Source organism: Cetorhinus maximus, chromosome 17 (genome assembly GCF_964194155.1).
Source record: "Cetorhinus maximus chromosome 17, sCetMax3.hap1.1, whole genome shotgun sequence".
NCBI lineage: Eukaryota > Metazoa > Chordata > Chondrichthyes > Lamniformes > Cetorhinidae > Cetorhinus > Cetorhinus maximus.
In genome coordinates, this window is record NC_135895.1 from 35,000,200 (window position 1) to 35,023,023 (window position 22,824).

The window sequence follows — 22,824 nt, forward strand, 5'->3', positions numbered from 1 at the left end:
CGTGGGGGCAGATAGGCGGTGGGCACAACGTTGCTGCCATGGCATGCAATATTATGCACCCAGCACCTGCCAACCCTGGGGCCTGAGTTTTCAGCTGAAGCAAATTCTAACATTACAACAATAAAACGCGAAGGGAGCTTTATTACTGTAATGTTAACCCTATGCAACTCAAATAGATATTTAATAGCAAGTTTAAATAAGAAAAACTTAAGATTTTACTTATTCTGCCCCTTTTTCACATTGTTTATTTATTTCAGTTAATTATTTAACTTGTCTTTTCTCCCCAGTATAACATTTCCAATTTACCTTCAGTATTGTCCTCAGTTTTATAGAAAGAAAGACCTGCATTTATTTAGTATCTTTCACAACCTCAGGATAGCCCAAAATGCTTTACAGCCAATAAAGTTTATTATAAAATGTGGCCACTGTTGTAATGTTGGAAATGTGGTAGCCAATATTTGCACTACAAGTTTCCACAAAAGCTATTGATAATGACCAGAAAATGTGTTTGTTTTAATGGCTGATGAATAAATATTGGCCAGGACACTGGGGTTAACTCTCCTTCTCTACTTGAGAAATAGTGGCCAGAATTTTCCCATCGGCGATTTGGGGGCGGGGCCTGCTCGCCAACAGGAAAATGACGCGGGATGACATCGGGAGGAACCCCCGACGTCATCCTGGTCCATTTAAAGATTGAGGAAGGCGGGTGGACAGCGAAATCAGCTGTCCGCCCGCCAACCTGTCAACGGTCAATTAAGGCCATTGACAGGCCAATTAAGATCATTAAATACCTGCCCGTCCAACCTTAAGGCTGGCGGGCAGGTCAGGAGCCCCAGCGGGCTCCTGATAATACATGAAACCACAACCACTGGCAGGATGAGGCTTCATGTCCGTTTTTAAAAAGTTTATGTCCTTTTTATTAACATGTCCCATCACGTGTGACATTGTCACATGAGGGGGGCATGTTAATAATTTTAATATTTTTCTATTTTTAATGTTTTTTACACTGTCAGTAATCTCCCTGAGACAGCACTTAGTCTCAGGGAGCAGTGCGCTCTTTCGTGCGCATGTGCGAAAGAGCGCACTTTGACAGCTGGGGAATCTCCCTCCCACAGGAAGCAGATAGCGCTTCCCGTCGGGCAGGCCACTGGGTGGGCCTTAATTGGCCCACCCACTCAAAATGGCGGCGGGCCCCGTTTCGGCGGCGGAGTTCGGCTACCCGCCCGACACTGAGATGGTGGGGCCCGCCCACCCATCAAGGTAAGAATTCTGGCCAGTGTGATGGGATATTTTCTGTCCACCTGAGGGGGCAGACATGGCCCTGGTTTAACTTCTCAAAGAAAGACACCACTTCTGACTGTGCAGCACTACCCTGCTACTGCACTGAGTGTCAGCCTAGTTAATTTACGCTCGGGTGCTGGAGTAGGACTTGATGCACAAGCTTCTGACTCAGAGGTGAGAATGCTACTAGCTGAATCATGACTGCCAGCTGCAGTTGCTAAAACAGAAGGAAAAATTAGAAGCAATGGGGAAAGTGAACAGTAGGATCACTTGGCTAATCTCTAGCATCACAGGATTGAGTTACACACAATGACTGCAGAAACTGGGGTGCTTTCATTTGGAAAGAAAGCAACATTTATATAAAGTATAAAAGATATTAATTGGTATAGATAAAGTTTGTCTGAGCTTTGCTTCGAAGAATGACAGAATACAGGAACAAGGGACAGGAGTAGAACTGTTGAAAGGAATGCTCAAAGCACACAAGAAAGAATGTCTTCATGTAAAGGACCATCAACATTTGGGGCAGATATAATATCATTGCATGGTTTTGCAATCTAACGCCTTCTTAAACAGGAGTCATTGGAACCCCTGAATCTTCCCTTTACCCTAGAAATGTGCAGGCCTTTAAAAGCCAAGTCTGGCATCATCTAACCATCAGTTTGTCATTTATTTTGCCTTCTCTCCTAATCATTTAAACTTCACTTAGATTTCTCAATTTAATGAAAAATGTGCTACTTACCCTGGGTGCATATAATGCAATCAATTTGCTATTTTGTCTACTCACCTCCCAAAATGTGGAGCCTTCTGACGTGCATATCTTCCAAATGGCATAAATTGGGATGCAGATTACTGAGGAGAGTGCCATCAAAATACCGAGTGTGATAGCCCAGGATGGATAGATGTAGTCATTGTAACTGATAGGTTTATACTGGACCACAGTGAACACCAGTATGAACTGGAAAAATCAAATAAATATATGGCTGAGTTCACTCAGATCTAAAGGGTTATACTTAATAACAATCCTGATAAAAACAAATTCTATTTAAGAGCAAGTTTCTCAAGGTGAGATTTGTTCTTATTCATTTAAACGAGCTCAAATTACTCTTGGAGTGAGCTATCACTCCCAAAAGAAATCTGTTCTCTTCAGGCTGTAATGTAGTCTAGGGCAGGATCTTTAGGTCGGTGAGCAGGGGCATCGACGCATAAAATGATGCGAGATGACGTAGGGCGGAACTCCCGATGTCACCCCGCGTCATTTCCATTTTCACGTCGACGGGGGCGCAGCCGAGTCAGCTGTGCGCCCGCCGACCTGTCAACGGCCTATTGAGGCCATTAATAAAACAATTTAGGTAATTGACAGGGCTGCCCGTCCAACCTTAGGGTTGGCGGGCAGGCTAGGAGCCCTGGCGGGCTTCAGAGAAAGCATGAAACCTCATCCACGGGTGGGATGAGTTTTCATGAGGGTTTTCTAAATATTTAATAAATGTTTGAGTTAAAGTGATGGACATGTCCCAACTCATGTGATAGTGTCACATGACAGGACATGTGATAGTGTCACATGACGGGACATGTGATAGTGTCACATGACGGGACATGTCAGGGAAATGTTTTAAACATTTACCTTAAAAGTTTTAATTCTGAGCCGACCTCCCTGAGGCAGCACTTAGCCTCAGGGAGATCTGTGCGCTCTTCCGCACGCATGTGCAAAAGAGCGCACGCCTGGATAAGGGACCCACCCCCCCGCCCGTACATGGAGCGCATAGCACTTTCTGGCGGATGTCACGCTGGGCGGGCCTTAATTGGCCCGCCCATGTAAAATGGCGGCTTCCCCCCCCCGATCGAAGGTGCACCTGCACTCCCCCCCGCCCCCCAACCCGATGGGGAGGAAAATTCTTCCCCTAATGAGAACGTTATATCTTTTAGACAGTTACTCTAAAATATTTTATAGCATTCACCACTTAAGAGGTTTAGAAGCAATTTATCCCATGGGCAAGCCCTGAGTCGGTTAGTTGCAGTGGGTAACAAAAACAGAAAATGATGGAAAAACTCAGCAGGTCTAACAGCTCTGAAGAAGAGCCATACAGGCTGGAAACGTTAACTCTGTTTTTCTCTCCACAGTTGCAGTGGGTAGTGGGGAAGAGAGTTCCTGATAAAAGAAGTACCTAGTCAGCCTTTTATTGGTACGTGGAACTTGCTATTGGTAGGAATTGGCTATGCACAATCAGAAGGATCAAACCAGCACAGACATGGTAATGTAGAACACTGTCATCCCTGCACATAGTATAACAGAATGGTAGGAACTGGGTTCCAAATCATAACTCTTCCCCGTGGTGAGTTCCTGATCTGGCTGTGATATGAGGGGAGATGGTTAACAGGAATCTACAGAAAGAGGGAAAAGACAGTGAGTCATCCTGGGCCATTTCTGCTCCTTCCTAAGTGGCTAGTTAAAAAATGACACAGGCAAAGGCTGGAAGCAGTGCAGTAACTCTATTCAGATGGGAGATGGCATAATGTAGTGCATCATTTAAACTGTGGAAGGCAAAAAATTGTTAGTAACAGGCTGAGTAAAACAGAATTCCTCCTGTCAATTTCCACACTTTAATCAATGTACACTTGATTCCCACAGAACAGTAAGGGCACTTTCTACAAACTTCAGTGGGGACATTAAACTGGTGGTAGTGGATCAATTCACCCCCCACATCACAAATCATTGTTCAACTTCTGTACCCAGTGTCAGTATCATGTATTTGCGGGCTGGGTGTACATAACCAAGATTAGATGCAGGTATTCTATTGTGTCCCAACAATGTACCTCAAGCACCCGCCTCAGAATAGTAAACCCTGACCCACTGCACTAAAATGGCATTTTTCAATTCCTGAACCAACCATCCTTTTGTGAAGCTACCTAAATAATGCCAATGTGTTGAAAACTATGGCCAGTTCTGTTTATGGAGATTCCAAATTTATGGGTAATTTTGTGGTGTAAAGAGACAATCGTAGTGGGTCCTCATTTCAGTAAATGAGATTAATTTATCCTTACACCCTTATCACCTTCAAAGAGAAAAATCGAATCCCCTAAGCCTGGATAGAATTTGAATCCAGTTTCTGGGGGGGTGAAGGGACAAGGTTCTAACATCAACGCATTTAAGATCAATGTGATTTCTGTGTGAAAATGTGACACATTGCTTCGTGCTATTTTTGAAAACATTTCTATTTATATATCTAACAGCTACTTACAAAAATAATGCTGGGTGACACAAAACGCCAGCAGACTTGGAAGAAGATTGGAGGCGGAAAGCCAAGCATCATCTGAACATCTTTGAAATAGTTCTCATGCCCTGATGAATCCAAGAGAGACAACAGTTATTGGCCTACTGAGTAGTGTGTCCAGAGCAGCTCATTTGTTTCCACTCACCCCCCACTCCAACCCCCATGTTATATTTGCATCATCATCAAATGATGGCAATAAATTAGTTAAATTTCATCTTACAAATTTGTCCGTTGCAGGTTTTAAGTAAACCCTGCTTATAGGTGATAATCAGGTAATAAGTAGAAATTTTCTGTTCGCTTTCAAAATTAAACTTTTTATAAAAAAATTACTCAAATTTGGATCAGGAATATCAGTCAGTGTGTCTGCATGTCTTTTTTTGTTGTCCATTAACTGAAGTTTGCAAAGTATAATTTGGCCACCAACTAAAAATAAAACAAACGAGTCATCAGATGAGTCTGTCAGATTTTGTTCTTCTTTCTTTCACATATGCACAAAAAGATGATTTTTTTAAAATAAAAAAACACAATATAATGTTACTTGAATAAAATTTTGTGTCCTCTAGTGTTTTTTCAAATAACTCTGAAAAGTAACCAAATCAATCTTGTTAAACCCTATCACTTTGTTAGTATAAATGCTGTAGAACTTGTGCACTGTGCATACGCAGACCTTAGGGTCTGCCATCAGTTTCTGTTCTGACCAACAGTATTAAGGCCAAACCCTTTTAGAAGGGCTTGAGACCCTCAAGTAAAACCTCCAACAGACGTACTAAAATACACCAAAAAAAAAATCAATGGATAAATGTAATCATTTGTGAAGTGTGTAATCTTTAATTAAAATCTTATTTTTGAACATCAAATATTTCAATTACTGAAAAAAATGGCAGATTTTTCTTCAAAAAGTATTTTGAGTGATGCAATTGGTTCATTAGCAAATATTATAGAGAAATGTTTATATATGATTTTCTCATTGTAAAATACCTACATAAATGCTTATATACAATTTGCAAGTTTGCAATATTGTTTGAAACAGCTCAAGTACTGATTTGATGATGTACAGCAAAAGTTCATTGGACCTGCTGCTCTCTCATGTTAACTTTTGTTGGTAGAACATAAGAAGATCCCTTGTGTATATACTCAAAGAATGCTGATTATTAACTTTCAATGAAATACAGAACAGCAATGCAATCAGAGGGTTCGGGTAACACCATAAACTGTGCCAACAAAGCTAGATTTTCCTAAGGGTGATGGGGGATAATGTCATACAAATGTAAGAACCATATTTTGAGAAAGGCCATTCAGCCCATCAAGTCTGCTACTTTTGCATACCTTATACACTCTGCCTGATCAAATGAGCAATATTTCTCCAGCTTTGGGAGCAATAACAGTCTGTCCTGTTGGACGTGTCCAGTTTCTATTTACATTAGGTCAGGCTGGGCTACACAGTGGCAGCATACAGCTCCATTGATACTTACCATAGATGTACATGATGGCAATACACATAATGCAGGAAATCACAACAAGTGAGAAACTGGCTGCATAGTTATCCATGAGGAGGAGCCAGTAAATGCCAGCCTGCAACAGAAAGACAGAAAAAAAAGGGAATGAACATTTTCCTATCTAAACGAATCCATCTGTGAGATGTGGGGTTTAATCATTGCTCATATTTGTTATTAAATACTTGTTGCCACTTCAGTTACACTAAACTATGGTTAATCACCTTTTTCAAATTAGCTTTCAATTTAATTTGTATTTCATTTGATAATAAGTCACATTTTCCTCATAGAATTATATTTAAAAAAAAATATTTTGACTCTGCACAAATTGAGACCAAAAAGGCTAACAGAGCACCAGAACATTTCAGAAACGTAACGTGAAGCATTAGAGACAGATCCTTTCTGTAATATGATGTTTTTTAATTTTTTAAATCTGATACAGGAACAAGTTATTGCAGAAATCAGAGAGTTTCAAGCATGTGGTTAAAAAATAAATACTAAGTCTTTAAAGAAAAATTAAGCTGAATTAAAAGCAACCTATTTTTGTAAAAAAGAAAATATCAGAAATGGTTTATTGCAAAGTAAATATGTTTGGAATATACTAATCACGAGGGTACCATTAAACTCTGCTGTGATAATCCATTTCAACCTAGACCCAATGTTTTCCTCTAACACAAGTTGTTGAAACTGGTTAGTTTTTCTCTGTTAACATAAAAAGGAATAAGTCACTGTATGCACATGTACATTTCCAATGGTCTTACTTGGGTAGTCAGTGGGATTCCCAGAAGAAAGCCAATAATGGCAACTGCCAGAGTCACAAAGGATTTTTGCCTACGGATCCAGTCACTGCCAATTTCATCAACGACAGCAGTGACCAATGTTTCCAACAGACAGAACTGGGGAAACAAACAGAAGCATTACTATTTATTATACAAACTATGTTATACCATATAGGATAAATGACACTATATGGTCGACTTTATATTCTATAGTGTGTATTTGTCAAAATAATGTAAAGCATTTAATAAAATGTAATGTATACTCAAAATATGGTGTGAAGTATCAGATATTTTATTCAGGTAGTGGCTAATGAGGAGAAATAATTTACCTCAAATTGAATTCTTGGGACAAATCCCACAAACTTTTAAACTTCCTGCATCCAGTGCGGTTTGCTGCCTGAGTACTGCTCTTCTGCATAACAGAATTTCCTCGGAGCTGCTCCTGCTCAGGGTTCTGCCACACTTCAATTAAGTAACATTGGTGAAACAAGAGCATCTCAGAGCAATTTCCTGGACTGAGAGCCAATGTAAATGGAGTGTTACCAAATAACTGTCCTACTCAAGAGTATAATATGGAACAGTGTGCATTGCATTATAGCAAATAGTATATAAATGACATAAATTACATTATACAGCACAGATACTATTAAGTATATAATGCAAAATAATGTACTGTACAGCGTAATATAAGTTACATAATATAATTAAATACACAATGTGGTATAAATGTAAATATCACATTGTGCATTTTAGACACTGCATAATATACTGTAATTATATTTTAGTATAAAGTACATTATATAGTGTAAATTACACTATATAACATAATGCACAGCAACTTATACTATATATTATGTATTACAAACTGTATGTTAAATCATGTATACCAGATTATATCATGCATAGTTATTTTCTGATATTCATAGACTAAGCCAGCACAGAGGGAAGGCATTCAAGCCATCGTGCCTGTGCTGGCTCTTTGAAAGAGCTATCCACTTAGTCCCACTCCCTTGTCCTTTCCCCACAGCTCTGCAAATTTTTCCCCATCAAGTCCTTATCTGATTTCCTTTTGAGAGTCACTATTGAATCTGCTTCTGCCACACTTCACAGTGCATTCCAAATCATAACACACTGCATAAAAGAATTTCTCCTCATCTTGCCTTTAGTTCTTTTGCCAATTACCTTAAATTTCTGTCCTCCGGTTACCAACCCATCTGCCATTGGAAACTGTTTCTCTTTACTCACTATCCCGAAGACCCTCATGATTTTGAATGTCTCTATTAAATCTCCCCTTAACCTTCTGCTCAATGGAGAACAATGCAACTTCTCTAGTCTCTCCACATAACTGAAATCCTGCATCACTTGTCTCATTCTAGTAAATATAAGGACTTGCTATCCTTCCTGAAGTGTGGCACCCAGATTTGGACACAATACTCCAGCTATTCCGCTGTATGGGGGGAAAAAAGCTGGTAATACCTCAGTACTAGCTACAAGATGCCAACATGTTATCTCACATGTACCAAAGTGTATCTGTCAGATGATGGTTAGAAATGATTAAACATAATATTGCTATTTAAAAATATGTTATCTATACCATATTGGAGCCTGTTTGAGAGTGGAATTATGTGCGGTTATTGATGAGATGTTAATGATGTTGATTGTGACTCAGCCCAGGCATCATGTTAATGGTACTGCAGTATAAGTTTTTTTCCTCCCTGGGGCGGTTTAGTTTTTTTATGCAATGAAAGTGGCCTTGGTGACTGGGCTGATGCCCTGCTCTGCACAGCCATATAAAATCTTTCACAAGAGCGTGACTAGTCATGTCAGGTACCATGCCCATCTCCACGGAAGTAAAGTACCGGACTAATAAAAAAAAAATGAAATAAAAAATATTTTGTACAATGAAAGGGCTGACATTTCTCACCACCTTCATTGTATAAATAGCAGCATAATGCAATATTTATACAATTCATGAACCCAACGGACATAACACTCTTGTAACTTCCTCATCATGTGTTACCTGGTTGGCTTGTATAAATATCGTATCGCAGGCTACCCGTGGGTATGATCTTTAAAAAAACACAAGAAATTGGGTGAATTTTTGCGCTCATTAAGGCGTGGGCTGTCAGTGCTGGGGCGTTCATTTCTTACTCCTCACACTCAATGTCTGCATCAAGTGCTCCCAGGTCAGCGACAGCATGGAATAGATGCCCAGTAAAATTTCCTACACTTTCCCAACTCAAGTTTTATATTCTCAATGTCAGAATATCAACCCTACTGCACCAGTATGACAATTGCATTTCCCACATCAGGGATCATTTTACCTGACTTTGACCTCTGACAAACCAGCAGACAGCAGAGACTTCCATACCATTTGTCTGGGGTGCGTTTCAGTCAAGGTCCCAGAGGTGAAAGGGCAGTTCTGTAACTACATCATACCACCCATTCCTTCAGTCATAAGACATTTTCCGTATATACAAATAAATAGACAATATTTTAATGCAATAAGTGCTAGATTATGAAGATGAATTGCCTCTTGTTTTATGATGCAGAATTGAGAATGTAAATGTCTTCAACGATTCTTATACTTATTTCAAATTTATCTTAAAACAATTTAATTTTGTAAAGCAACAGCAATCTCATTAAGAATGTGATGTGTTAATGTCATGAAAATGAAACATTATTTGAAAATGGCATCATGGTATTTATTACATAGAATTGCATAGATTATATAGCACAGAAACAGGCCATTCAGCCCAACCAGCCCATGCTAGTATTTATGCTCTACTTAAGCCTCTTTCAATACTTCCTCATCTAACTCTTATCAGCATAACCTTCTATTCCATCCTCCTTCAAATGCTTATCTAGCTTTCCTTAAATGCATCCATACCATTCACTTCAACTACTCCTTCTTCTCACCACTCTCTGGGCTAAGATGTTTCTTCCCTATTCCCTCTTTAATGTCTTGGTGACTACCTTGTATTGATAGTGTCTTAATTTTGCACTTCCCCACAAGCGGAAACACTTGCTCTGTGTCTATTCTATTAAACTTTTCATAATTTTAAATACCTCTATTGGGTCTTTTTATAGCCCTGTTAACTTGTGCCACTACTTTTAGCAATTTGTGTATTTATACTCCAAGATCCCATTCCTCATCAATCCTCTTTAGGTTCTTATTTTTCAAATAATATGTGATTTTTTTTTTCTTACCAAAATATGATACCTCACACTTATCTGTGTTGAAATTCACGTGCCAATTATATGACATAATTTACAATAACATATGGCGTTCTCAAGATTCAAGACTGGATCATTGATTTCCAGTCAGGCAAAACAGACTGGGTCTGACCACTAATTTTCCAAACCATGCAAAACAGCCTTGTTTTACTTTAAAATAGGGCCAAATCATTGGATTTCTTTAAAGTTTCTGCAGCCCTGAATGCCAAAGAGAAAGCCAAAACTCTAAACACTGAATGCTTGACCCTAGGTGTTTTATTCAGCGCAGCTTTCATCAGTCTATCAATTCTTTATTCTAACTGAAAACTGCTATTCAAGGAAACATAATGGAAAATGTCTCTTACCTGCGTGCCCAAGCCCAGCAGGATCAACATGAAGAAAAAGAGAAGGGACCAGAAGGGTGAGATTGGCAGTAACGTCAATGCTTCTGGGTAGGCTACAAAGGCCAGTCCGGGACCATGGTCTGCTACTTCTGACACGTCGACCCCCAAATGTGCAGCCATGAATCCAAGAATAGAGAAGATGACAAACCCAGCATAAACACTGGTGGCACAGTTGGTAATACTGATAATGATACTGTCCCTGCAACAGCGAGAAAAGAAACAGTAAGAGATGGAAGTGAGGTTATGAGATCTAAAAAATTAAAGAGCTGAGTGAATTCAACATCAAACGGTTCTCTTTCAAACACCATCACTTATCAATATATCGGAAATTAGATTCAGGTTGGAAATTTAACAGCGCTATAGGCAGTCCCCACCAGATATGGTGGGACCCCTCGGAAAATAGCACCAGGTTTCAGCCATTCCTTGGAGTTTCTTCAACATCTTGTAAGGGGCAGGACCTTTGTGTTATAAGGGGCGGACAAGTAATGGGCGGTGAGAGGGGCTTTCCATGGGCCAGAGGTTACTGTTCTTGTTCCTCAGTCAGGACACGGGGCCAGGCCAGGTTTTTGCCACGAAAGTGGGTAGCCTGAGTCAGGCAATTTCCCAACTTGCTGGATCCACCTTGGTAAAATGTGCCCTGATACACACAACTTTTGCTCTGGTGGGGGTGGTGGGGCAGGTGTGGGATGGAGTCAGGCCAGCTGACTCTGGAAGCAGAGTGTCAATGGCCATGGAGGTGGGTGAATGTCAAGGCAGGATGGTTAAAAAGCCCACCTCGGTTCTCTTGGACTTTGTCCCAGTTTTGTTAGAAGATTTTAGTTCCTCTAGCCCTCACCAGCATTCCCATGGCTCCTTATGCCTTCCATATCAACTTATGCCTACAACGACCCCCAAGACCCATTATTCTCTCCATGCTAATTCAACACCAACTCATGCCCCTCAGCCACGCCCCATGGCCCCTCATACTGTCCATGCCAACTCAATGCCAAATCATGCCCCCTTTACCCAGCATGCACTATATACATAAGCAAGAGCCGGAAAATAACAATGGCATGTTTGGATCTGCTGAGAGAAAAAAAAACACCAATTCACAAATCTTCTTTTGAAAGCAAAAACTGCTATTCCTACAACCCTATAAAAGTGTCAATCTGACAAACTATTAAAGTGTAAATAACGGAGGCTTCAAACACTTCATATGGCTTAATCTTGTTTAAATAAACATTGAGGCATTGACAAAGGAGATCATGGAAAGTAAAACTTATTGTAACCACTTAAAGTTGTCAATCAAAGTCAGCAATTCACTGCAGCTGTCAAAACAGAACTCTCTGCTAAGCTAATGCTTTTATTATTTTGAGCTCACAACCAAGCATGCATAATGAGGCATAGAGCCAGCCAGGTGGCAGTGCAGGGTGTGGGTAGCGAGCCCACACCCTTATCCTACAATAGTGAAATTGGGGTCATTGGGAATAGGGATGGAAATCCCAGAATTGGGTCCTGCCCGCCATTTTTAAATGGCTCAGAAGTCATTCCAACTCCACAAAAATCCTGGCCACAATTTTTGTGTGGAGATTGGTACAGTAAATGAGGAGAAACATACTTGCCTCCATGTGGATATACGAGAACCTGACCAGAAGAGTCCAGGTTTAGTTGACTGCCAAAAGAATCAATGCAGCCCGAGTGGTCTCCTTGTTCAGAGGCACTGGCCTTGTTAGAGAGACCTGGTTGGGGATGGGGATGGGGTGGGGGGAGGGCGTTTCAGGGCAGCCAACTGTTGGATGGTAGAGAAATACAGGGACTGGTGGGTTGTCGAGAACATTGTGACCTGAGGAATCCTGGGGCTGAAAGGCGAGAGACAGATTGTAATACTTTAAATATTGCTACGAGTTACACTGTCTGGATAATTCACTGTATGTACCTCTATTGTTGTGTAGATCTGTGTTTTCCCAAACAGCTCTATATTGGCATATAGTAAGAAATAGCACAAGCACTAAAACTCTACACCTGATTCATTGAGACTTCTCCTTTAAAGTGCATCAGTAATGAATGAATGAATAATTACAATATTAGATATAAACATAAAAAAAGTAGCAAAACTGACACATTGGGCATCGGGCATGTTCGGCGGGCGAGTGGACAATATGGCGAGAAGGCCAAAAATCAGTTTCAAAATGTCATGAAACCAGTTTGTGATCACCCGCTCAGCCCGCCAATGACAGGCAGCGTTTCCCACCATCGGACATAGGGAGACTCATGGTAATACGCCTGCATATCAATATTAGGCCAGCCCGCCAGAATCGTACCCCCTCCATTGGATCCGCCGACGTGTTTCACACCAACACATATAAGGTGTGCACTTGGTGGGCTGCACTTAGAGTGGAACTCGGAGGTGAGTGCAAAGTAACATTGCGCAGTGCTCGCGAGAGTTGCCTGTTGGACTTCAAGGTTGAGGTGACCTGGGGGGGTGGGGTGGGTGGGTAAGTGCTGCCCTGAGGTTGAAGGTAGTGCACCAGCACGTGCGGGATGGGGGAAGAGGGAAGCGGCCACGCATTAGGGAAAACCTTGCATAAAGTTGCCATTCCACTGCAGCTGAGACAGAAAAGATGCAGCCACATTGATATGCGTGGAGCGCACCCGGGCTTTTCACCCCTTGGGCACAGACTGCAAACTAATGAGCATTTTAATGGACTGCAGAACATTTGTACAATCTCCTTGTTAAAACTGGCCATGGAGCAGTCACTGGTGGAGGCGCTCACAATCCCTTGCAAAGTCATCATCCGGTTTGGACCAAACTCTCCCATGCTTTGAGCTAACAGTGCAGCCTTGCAGCGTGTGTTAGGAGAATACCTGCGCCTGAGCTGAGAGCACAGCCTGCAGTCCAGTGGGCAAAGTTGGCGCCAATCTGTCAAGTGGAGTGGGGCGGAGGTGGAAGGGGTTTCGGGCAGCCATGCAGTGCACACTGGCCAACCAAGTGGTTGCCAGCACTCTCCAGGATGCATTAAGAGGCCTTCAGGCTTCACAGAATCACAGTGCAGAAGAGGCCCTTTGGCCCATCGAGTCTGCACCGACACGTAAGAAACACCTGACCTATCTACCTACCCCATTTACCAGCACTTGGCCCATAGCCTTGAATGTTATGACATGCCAAGCACTCATCCAGGTACTTTTTAAAGGATGTGAGGCAACCCGCCTCCACCACCCTCCCAGGCAGTGCATTCCAGACCGTCACCACCCTCTGAGTAAAAAAGATTTTCTTCACATCCCCCCTAAACCTCCTGCCCCTCACCTTGAACTTGTATCCCCTTGTGACTGACCCTTCAACTAAGGGGAACAGCTGCTCCCTATCCACCCTGTCCATGCCCCTCATAATCTTGTACACCTCGATCAGGTCACCCCTCAGTCTTCTCTGCTCCAAAGCAGGTTCTTAGTACACCCATGCTAACCCAAGCGTCCCTTTCTTTCATCCTATGGGAGTATATCAGGAGCATGGAGCCTGATGAACTAGCTGTATGCCTCGTGGAATATTGACAGCAAAAATGATGGAGAAAAGAGCAATGGAGGTGCCTGGCTGCGCAGAGAGGGGAGCAGCATCCTCAGGAAGAAGGGGCGGCTGGGGCTCCTGCACATGCTGCCGAACAGCCTCAGTGAGCTGTCGCTGGTTGGCGCCTAGCTAGAACCAGGGTCTATATATCCTTTCATTCCTGCAGATGACCGAGAACCAGTGTAGCCGCATGTGCTTGTGCCCTACTGAGCAGGCAATCGCAAACTGGTTTCATGACATCGTCAAACTGCGCATGTCTAGGGAACTGGTTGATCACATTTGCCAGCTGCTGCAGGATGTGGCGCCAAGGGGACATGAAGGGCATCCACTGCCAGTGGCCGTGAAAGTGACCGCAGCGCTCAATTTTTATGTCAGTGACTCCTTTCAGGGCTCCACAGGTGACCTCTGTGTATTATCACAAGCCTCCACCCACAAATACATCCTGGAGGTCATGGATGTCATCTTTGCGAAGGTACACAACTTTGTGCATTTCGCCTGGGACCAGGAAAGGCAGGATGCAAGAGCGATTGGATTTGTCCAGATCTCGGGATTCCCACAGATGCAGGGTGCGATTGACTGCACTCACATGGCACTCAGATCTCAGTTGCAATAAATGACCAACTATGTCAACTGCAAGGGCATCCATTCGCTGAATGTACAGCTGGTGTGTGACCACCAGAAATGCATCCTGCAGGTCTGCACATGGTTTCCAGTGAGTGTCCACGAGTCTTACATTCTCAGTGGGTCACAGATCCCTGTAGTCTTCCAGGTTGCAGAGGCTGCAGGGTTGGCTCCTTGTGGACAAGGGCTACCCACAGAGGCCGTGTCTGATGACACCCGACGGCCTCAGACTGCAGCAGAGCAACAGTATAATGAGGATCATGCTGCAACTCGCAAATTGGTGGAGCAAACTGCTGGAAATAAGGTTCTGGTCTGGTGGAGCCCTGCAATATAGTCCTTGGAGGGTGTCATACATTGGCGTTGCCTGCTGCACCCTTTACAACCCGGCACTGCAACGGGGGGAGGAGCTGGCTGAGGAGGAGATGGAGGAGCTGGAGGTCTCCTTTGATGAGGAGGGTGTTGACAGGAATGAGGGTGAGGAAGTCTTCGAAGGTGACGATGATGGCAATGAGACCTTCACACTGGCCAGATGAGGCAGACATATTCGGGAGGCCCTCCTGGCTGCTAGGTCTGGGAGAATGATGACAATATGCAGTGAGGAGACCCCACAGATCCTCACATTACATCTGTGAACGTTTGATTCCAGTCTGGCATATGGCAGTGCACATACCCTCTGTGATAATGCTCATGTCATGGAGATGCAGTGGAGGCCTTAATAGTCACTCAATTGCAGATGATGACAACATGCAGTGAGGACACTCCATAGATCTTCACATAGCCTCTGAGTACGTCTGACTCCTGTCTGGCCGAGGGCAGCTCGCTTGAGCTCTGTGATCAGGGTCATATCATGGAGATACAGCCATGAAACTTTAAAAGCACCTGATTGTTTGTCTGCCTTCAGCATCTGACACTTCAGGAGCACAGTGTCACAGGTCACAGATGCTGGTGTGATGGGGGCCAGCCCCACCTTAAAGCTGCTGAAAACACAGAGAGAGAATGACGAAACTCTGTATCGCCTGCCCATGACATTCTGGCAGCAATGATGAGCACCATCGAGGTGCAGGCATCAGTAATGTTTCCAGGGAGTGTGAGGCCAGACCACCACTTTGGTCTGAAGGTTGCACAGAGCATAGGGAAGAGGCCCTGGATTGAGACTCCTGTCTCTATTTTGTGCAGAAAGGTTTCACATCTGAGTGACACAAACACTGCTCATCAGAACAAGGAGCCATAGGCAGGAAGACAGGGTTGAGAGTTTATTTACAATAGTGAACATTATGTAGAAGTGATTAACACCCACACCCAGGCTGTGCGCTTAACCTTTCTAACCCTGCCGCTAAGTCTTGGTGCTCCTCGGGCATCCACAACGAAGGTGGAGATAGCCTGCTGACTGCTACGCCCTGTCTGTGATGACCTTGGCGGGCTTCCTCTGGAGGGCTGAGACCTGGAGGGCCCCGGCCTGCTTTCGGGGTCCTGCTGTGTGGCAGTGGCATCCTCCTCGGCCTGTGGAACTGGAGCTGCTGGCGACACAGGAAGAGGGTTTTCGGATAGGCTGGTCACTCCCGGAGTCACCTGGGTGGATGGCCCCAGGGTGTTCACCTGCTAATCCTCCACCCCCTGTGTGCCTGAGGGCCCCAGGCTGACTCCTTGAGGAGAAGGAAGCTGGAGTGAGATCGAGCTGCCCTGCACCCCTCTTGCATACACACTGTTGGAAGCCAACTATGACGTCAGTGATGGAGTTCAGCCCGCGCAGCAGTGCAGGAGTGACCTCCTGGACCAAGGTCTCCACGGCGGCCCCCATCCTACTAGTGTTGACTTCGGTGCTTTGGCATGCCAGCTGAAGGCGGATGGAAACACCTATTGTGCCTTGCAATCTGACCACCGCTGCCACCGCCTTCTAAGCTAGATTGGTGATGTTGCTTTCCATCCAGCGGCCACAGTGGGGGTAGAGGTCATCATAGCGGGCCTCCACCGCGTCCAAAAGGTGCTCGAGGGACATGTCATTAAAGCTGGGGGCTGCAGTCTTTTTGCCTTTCAGGGCCATGTCTTCTGTGCAGCAGTCGCAGGCTGGAAGCACTGAGAGGTGTGCGCACGGCTGCACTTTAAATATGGCACCTGGCGTGATGAAGCGGTGAGGTCATGGCGTGGCGGGTGAATGACAGCCCGCCCACCATCCAACTGGTATGTTTCCTGGGAAAGCATAATTAGTGTGGCAGGTTTGGGATGATACGGCATGAAAAGCCACCATTACGCCAGTTTTCATGCCCACTACTGCATTTAGTGCAAACCTGGGACGACTCCACCCATTGTTAATAGCAACAGGCCACAAAATTAACCTAGAAAATTCTACTTGTGCCTCCCATCTTTATATATCCTAATTAGGGGGAGGTGGGTGACACAGTAGTAATGTCACTGAGTTAGCAATCCAAAGGCCCAGGCTGATGCTCTGGTTCACATTGAGGACACCCTCCATCAAGTTGTGCAGCAACACCACCGTGCTAACTGGGGTAGATTTCGAACAGACCTACTAACTCAAGACTGAATGTCTATGAGGTGCTGTGGGCCATCAGCAACAGCAGAATTGTATTCAACTATAATCTGTAATCTCATGGCCCGGCATATACCCCACTCTACCATTACCAATAAGCCAGGGGATCAATGCTGGTTCAATGAAGAGTGAAGGAGGGTATGCCAGGAGCAGCACCAGGCCTGCCTAAAAATGAGGTGTCAACCTGGTGAAGCTTTAACACAGGACTACTTGCTTGCCAAAAGCATATGCAGCATGTCATATACAGAGCTAAGCGATCCCACAACCAACAGATCAGATTTAAGCTCTTAAGTCCTGCCGCATCCAGTCGTGAATGGTGGTGGACAATTAAACAACTAATTGGCAGGATCCACAAATATTCCCATCCTCAATGATGGCGCAGCCCAGCACATCAGTGTAAAAGACAAGACTGAAGCATTTGCAACCATCTTCCGCCGAGTAGATGATCCATCTTGGCCTCCTCCAGAGGTCTCCAGCATTGCAGATGGCAGTCTTCAGCCAGTTCAATTCACTCCATGTGATAAAAAGAAATGGCTAAAGACAGTGGGTAATGCAAAGGCTTTGGGCCCTGACAACATTCTGGCAATATTACTGAGGACTTATGCTAGCCACGCCCCTAGTCAAGCTGCAACACTGGCATCTACCTGGCAATGTGAAAAATTGCCCAGGTATATCCTGTCCACAAAAAGCCAGACAAATCCAAACTGGCAAATTACTGCCCCATCATCAGCACAACGATGAAAGGTGTTGTCAACAGTACTATCAAGTTGCCTTACTCAACAATAACCTGCTCACTGACTCTCAGTTTGGGTTCCACCAGGGTCAGCTCCTGACTTCATTAGAGCCTTGGTCCAAACATGGACAAAAGAGTTGAACTCCAAAGGTGAGGTGAAAGTGAACGACCTTGAAATCAAGGCAGCATTTGATCGAGTGTGACATCAAGGAAAACTGGAGTCAATGGGAATTGGGAGAAAACTCTCTGCTGGTTGGAGTCACACCTAGCACAAAGGAAGATGGCTGTAGTTGTTGGAGGTCAATCATCTCAGTTCCAGGATGTCACCGCAGGAGTTCCTCAAGGTAGTGTCCAAGGCCCAACCATCTTCAGCTGCTTCATCAATGACCTCCATCATAAGGTCAGAAGTGAGGGTGTTCGCTGATGATTGCACAATGTTCAGCACCATTCGTGACTCCTCAGATACTGAAGCAGTCCATGTCCATATGCAGCAAAACCTGGATAACATTCAGGCTTGGGCTGATAAGCAGCAAGTAACATTCACATTACACAAGTTCCTGGCAATGACCATCTCCAACAAGACAGAATCTAACCATCACCCCACGACATTCAATCAGCATTACTATCGCTGAATCCCCCACTATAAAACATCCTGCGGATTACCATTGACCAGAAACTGAACTGGAGCTGCCAACTAAATAATAGTGCTACATGAGCAGGTCAGAGGCTGGGAATTCTGTGGCAAGTAACTCACCTCCTGACTCCCCAAAGCCTGTCCACCAACTACAAGGCACAAGTCAGGAGTGTGATGGAATACTCCCTGCTTGCCTGGATGAGTGCAGCTCCAACAACACTCAAGAAGCCTAACACCATCCAAGACAAAGCAGCCCCTTGATTGGCAACCCCATCCATCACCTTCAAAATTCACTCCCTCCACCATTGACACACAGTGGCAGCATTGCCATCTACCAAATGCACTGCAGCAACTCACCAAGGCTTCCTTGACAGCACCTTCCAAACCCATGACTGCTACCATCTAGAAGGGCAAGGGCAGCAGATGCTTGGGAACGCCATCACTTGGAAGTTCCCCTCCAAGCCGCACACCATCCTGACTTGGAAATATATCGCTGTTTCTTCACTGTCATTGGGTCAAAATCCTGGAACTCCCTCCCTAACAGCAATGTGGATGTACCTACACCACATGGACTGCAGCAGTTCAAGAAGGCAGCTCACCACCACCTTCTCAAGGGCAATTAGGGATGGGCAATAAATGCTGGCCTAGCCAGTGACGCCCACATCCTGTGAAAGGATAGTTTGTTAAAAATTCTCATTAACTATTCATGGATTCATTGGGTGAAATCATCTATGCCTCATGCCTACAGTAGCACTGCTCTCTGAATTGATCTAATAGTGCTCCAAATACAGGAATAGCTCTTACAAGGAAAAAAGTATATGTTTTTTTATGTGATGTTAAAGATGCTTGTGCTTTAAAGAAAAGTGATCGGCAAACTCGTTTCTCGCTTGTTCACAAATATAGAAAGTGTAAGCCTTGCCATAAAGAAAGCATTCATCTGGGATGCCAGTGCAACAAATAAGATGCCCAGCTCTTGTGGGTATTCTCCCTATCCCAAGAAAGAATAGTTTCTATTGAAGTCATATACTTCTGTTCTCCATTCCATACCATAGCTCATGGTGCCACCAATACAGTGTCTCAAAATTCCTCTTCATTAAGAATGGACAGCAAGGGACCTGTTTGTTTTTCTCATTTTCTTCTTTACTGTATTCCTGGACCTTGGCACAATCCACTCGTAGAAAAGTCATCGGCCATGCTCATCTTAATTTATATAGTTGAAATCGGCCACTATTTTGGTCTGGATTAAGGGGCTTAGCTTGTCTTGGCGCTAAAGCAGCCAGAACATTTAAACCTTTCCATGAAGAAAGTCAAGAACAATAAAATGCTAAAGAGCAGGTCAGAGGGTAGGAATCATGTGGCGAGTAACTCACCTCCTGACTCCCCAAAGCCTGTCCACTATCTGCAAAGCGCAAGCCAGGAATGTGATGCAATAGTCTCCACTTGCCTGGATGAGTGCAGCTCCAATAACACTCAAGAAGCTCAACACATCCAGGGCAAAGCAACCCGCTTGATTGACACCCCATCCACAAATATTCACCCCTTCCACCACCAACGCACAGTAGCAGCAGTGTCTTTGATCTACAAGAGGCACTGCAGCAATTCATCAAGACTCCTTAGACAGCACCTTCCAAACCCACGACCTCCACCATCTAGAAGGACAAGGACAGCAGATGCATGGGAACATCACCACCTGCAAGTTCTCCTCCAAGCCACACACCATCCCGACTTGGAAATATATTGCCGTTTCTTCACTGTCACTGGGTCAAAATCCTGGAACTCCCTCCCTAACAGCACTGTGGGTGTACCTACACCACATGGACTGCAGCAGTTTAAGAAGGCAGCTAATCACCACCTTCTCAAGGGCAATTAGGGATGGGCAATGAATGTTGGCCTAGCCAGTGACACCCCTATCCCATGAATGAATGAAAAAAAGGATATCTTAAGGGGTTAAAACAAAATGCTGTTTTTATTCTGTTCTTGAGAATACTCCCTAACCTGTAGCAGTTATTGTGGAACTTGTTGTAAGACGCCATGGTTATCAGGCCACCCCAGGCACATCCCAGGGAGTAGAAAATTTGGGAAGCAGCATCCCCCCAGACCTGGAATAGAATGCAAAACAGACAACTGTTAACATTTTACAAAACATAACACTTAAGATATTCACTTTTTTTTTTTTGCTCAATTCTTTGTGAGAATTGTAATTCCCAGATGCTTTTTCCACATGCTATTTTGTAGGTGTGGTGCAGACATCCACACTGGCAATACTACCCTCATTATCAGAGCAGGATGTTGTATTTTTTTTGTACTCAAGCTTTTTAAAAATAACTACATTCCCTCCCATTTCTATTGTGTAACTTATCTGAGTTCATCTCTTTACTTAGTATGGCATCCCTATCCCAGGGCCACAGCAATAGCAACTTGACCATCATCTGTTGGTGACATATTACAATTGGGCACTTGGACATTGGCAGGAGTATCCCTGGTCAACTTATTTCCCAATACTGAGCAGAATCTTTGAACTTCGGTGGGGGCAGCAAATGGTGGCAACAGATCAGCTCCAAATTGAATACCACTTCAGAATTTCCTTTCTGGTTGGGTATAACAAGTGACCAGCCCACTACTGCCCAGCTTATACCCCTGTTGAAGATGGAAGTGACATCCATTATTTTGCTTAACCTCTGCTTAGCATCATCCCTGATCTCAATAGCCAGACTGAGATTGGGCACAACTAAGGGAATCAAGATCACAATTCCTTCTTCTACCAAATGACTAGATGGTGTGTAGAAATTCCAACTATTATTTGTTTTATTATGGGATGCTAGGAAACCTGCAAAATTTGAGCTAGCATCAAATGGTTCTTCACTCCTCTCTCCCTGTGAGGTAGCATCAGGTCTCTATTTGGCTCTTTCCTCGGATGGTACAGTGAACACTGTGCATTTGTAACAGGATCACATGCCACAGTGCCACCTAATCTTCAGGAACACAGTACTTTTCTGAAGGGGATCTGATCAAGCCACCAACCATAATCGGCTCACCTTTGCATCTAAAATCTTGTCCCACTGAGGCGTGAGATAGTACTTGATGCCATTGACAGCTCCATCCAGAGTGATTCCACGGATAAACAGAATTGTCAGCACAACATATGGGAATGTTGCTGTGAAGTACACCACCTAGAAAAAGAACACAGAAATATTCACGCTGGGTACGACAAGACTAAGCAATATTTGATTACCGTTCCACAACTAGCAGGTTTTATGCTAGCAATAATGGAATGGAATGGAGCAGCAATTGAACAAAAGCTGAATCAGGAAATTTACGTTCAGCAAGGACTCCCCCAGTTATAAAAAATTAGTGGAATGCAACCCCGATTTGTGGAGAAGGGAAGCAGCTCCCTGTTTTTTTAAAATATAAAATGGGGCACAGAATATTTTTAAAGTAACACACTATTTTAAAAAAATGGACAAATTTATGGGTAAATTCTACGAATGAGCTACCATGCTTTGCAAAGCTTCTACATGAAACATGAGAAACAGGAGCTGGAATAGGCCATGTGGCCCCTTGAGTCTGTTCCACCATTCAATCAGAACATGGCCAATCTTCTAGCTCCACACTATCATTCTGCACTATCCCCATACTCCTTAATTCCTTAATATCCAAAAATCTGATGATCTCTTGACTTGAATTACTCAATGACTGAGCATCCACAAATCTCTGCAGTAGAGAATTCTAAAGATTCATGACCCCTTGAATTATTAAAAATATTTCTCCTCATCCAAGCTCTCAATGGCCGACCCTTTATTTTGAGACTGTGACCCTAGTTCTAGACTCCCCAGCCAAGGGAAACATTCTCTCAACATCTGCCTTATCAAACCCTTTAAGAATTTTACATATTTCAAAGCGATCACCTCTCATTCTTCTAAATGCTAGGGAATATAGACCTAGTCTACTCAATCTCTGCTCATAGGACTACCCCCTCATCCCAGGAATCGATTTAGTGAACCTTTATTTCATTCCCTCTAAAGACAGGTATATCCTTTCTTAGGTAAGAAAACAAAAACTGTACAGATTGTGTAGTGTACCAGGTGTGGTCTCACCAAGGCCCTCTATGATTGCAGTAAGACCTCTTATAATCCAATCCCTCCATTTACCATTTGCTTTTCTAACTGCTTGATGTACCTGCAAGGTAACTTTCTGTGAGTGTACAAGGACATCCAGGTCTCCCTGAATATCTGTGAAGTTCTGTGTTTTAATTCCAACCTCTAACTCTCTTAGCAAAGCCTTATTCCACGTTCTACCTATGTCAATGGATTC

At 43.7% G+C, this 22,824-nt stretch overlaps 1 protein-coding gene across 8 annotated transcripts in view; it reads right to left on the bottom strand.

Annotated features, from left to right (window-relative positions):
* Positions 1-22,824, bottom strand: part of slc6a9 (solute carrier family 6 member 9) — a 235,565-nt gene that overhangs the window by 6,703 nt on the left and 206,038 nt on the right. For all 8 annotated transcript variants that reach the window (XM_078560985.1, XM_078560986.1, XM_078560981.1 and 5 more), the window contains 7 exons: positions 21,549-21,683; positions 20,509-20,612; positions 10,404-10,641; positions 6,805-6,939; positions 6,023-6,122; positions 4,518-4,618; positions 2,066-2,236 (listed from right to left, as the gene is read on the bottom strand). In XM_078560985.1, coding sequence (XP_078417111.1) covers positions 2,066-2,236; positions 4,518-4,618; positions 6,023-6,122; positions 6,805-6,939; positions 10,404-10,641; positions 20,509-20,612; positions 21,549-21,683 — 984 coding nt within the window. The remainder of the gene's footprint in view (positions 1-2,065; positions 2,237-4,517; positions 4,619-6,022; positions 6,123-6,804; positions 6,940-10,403; positions 10,642-20,508; positions 20,613-21,548; positions 21,684-22,824) is intronic.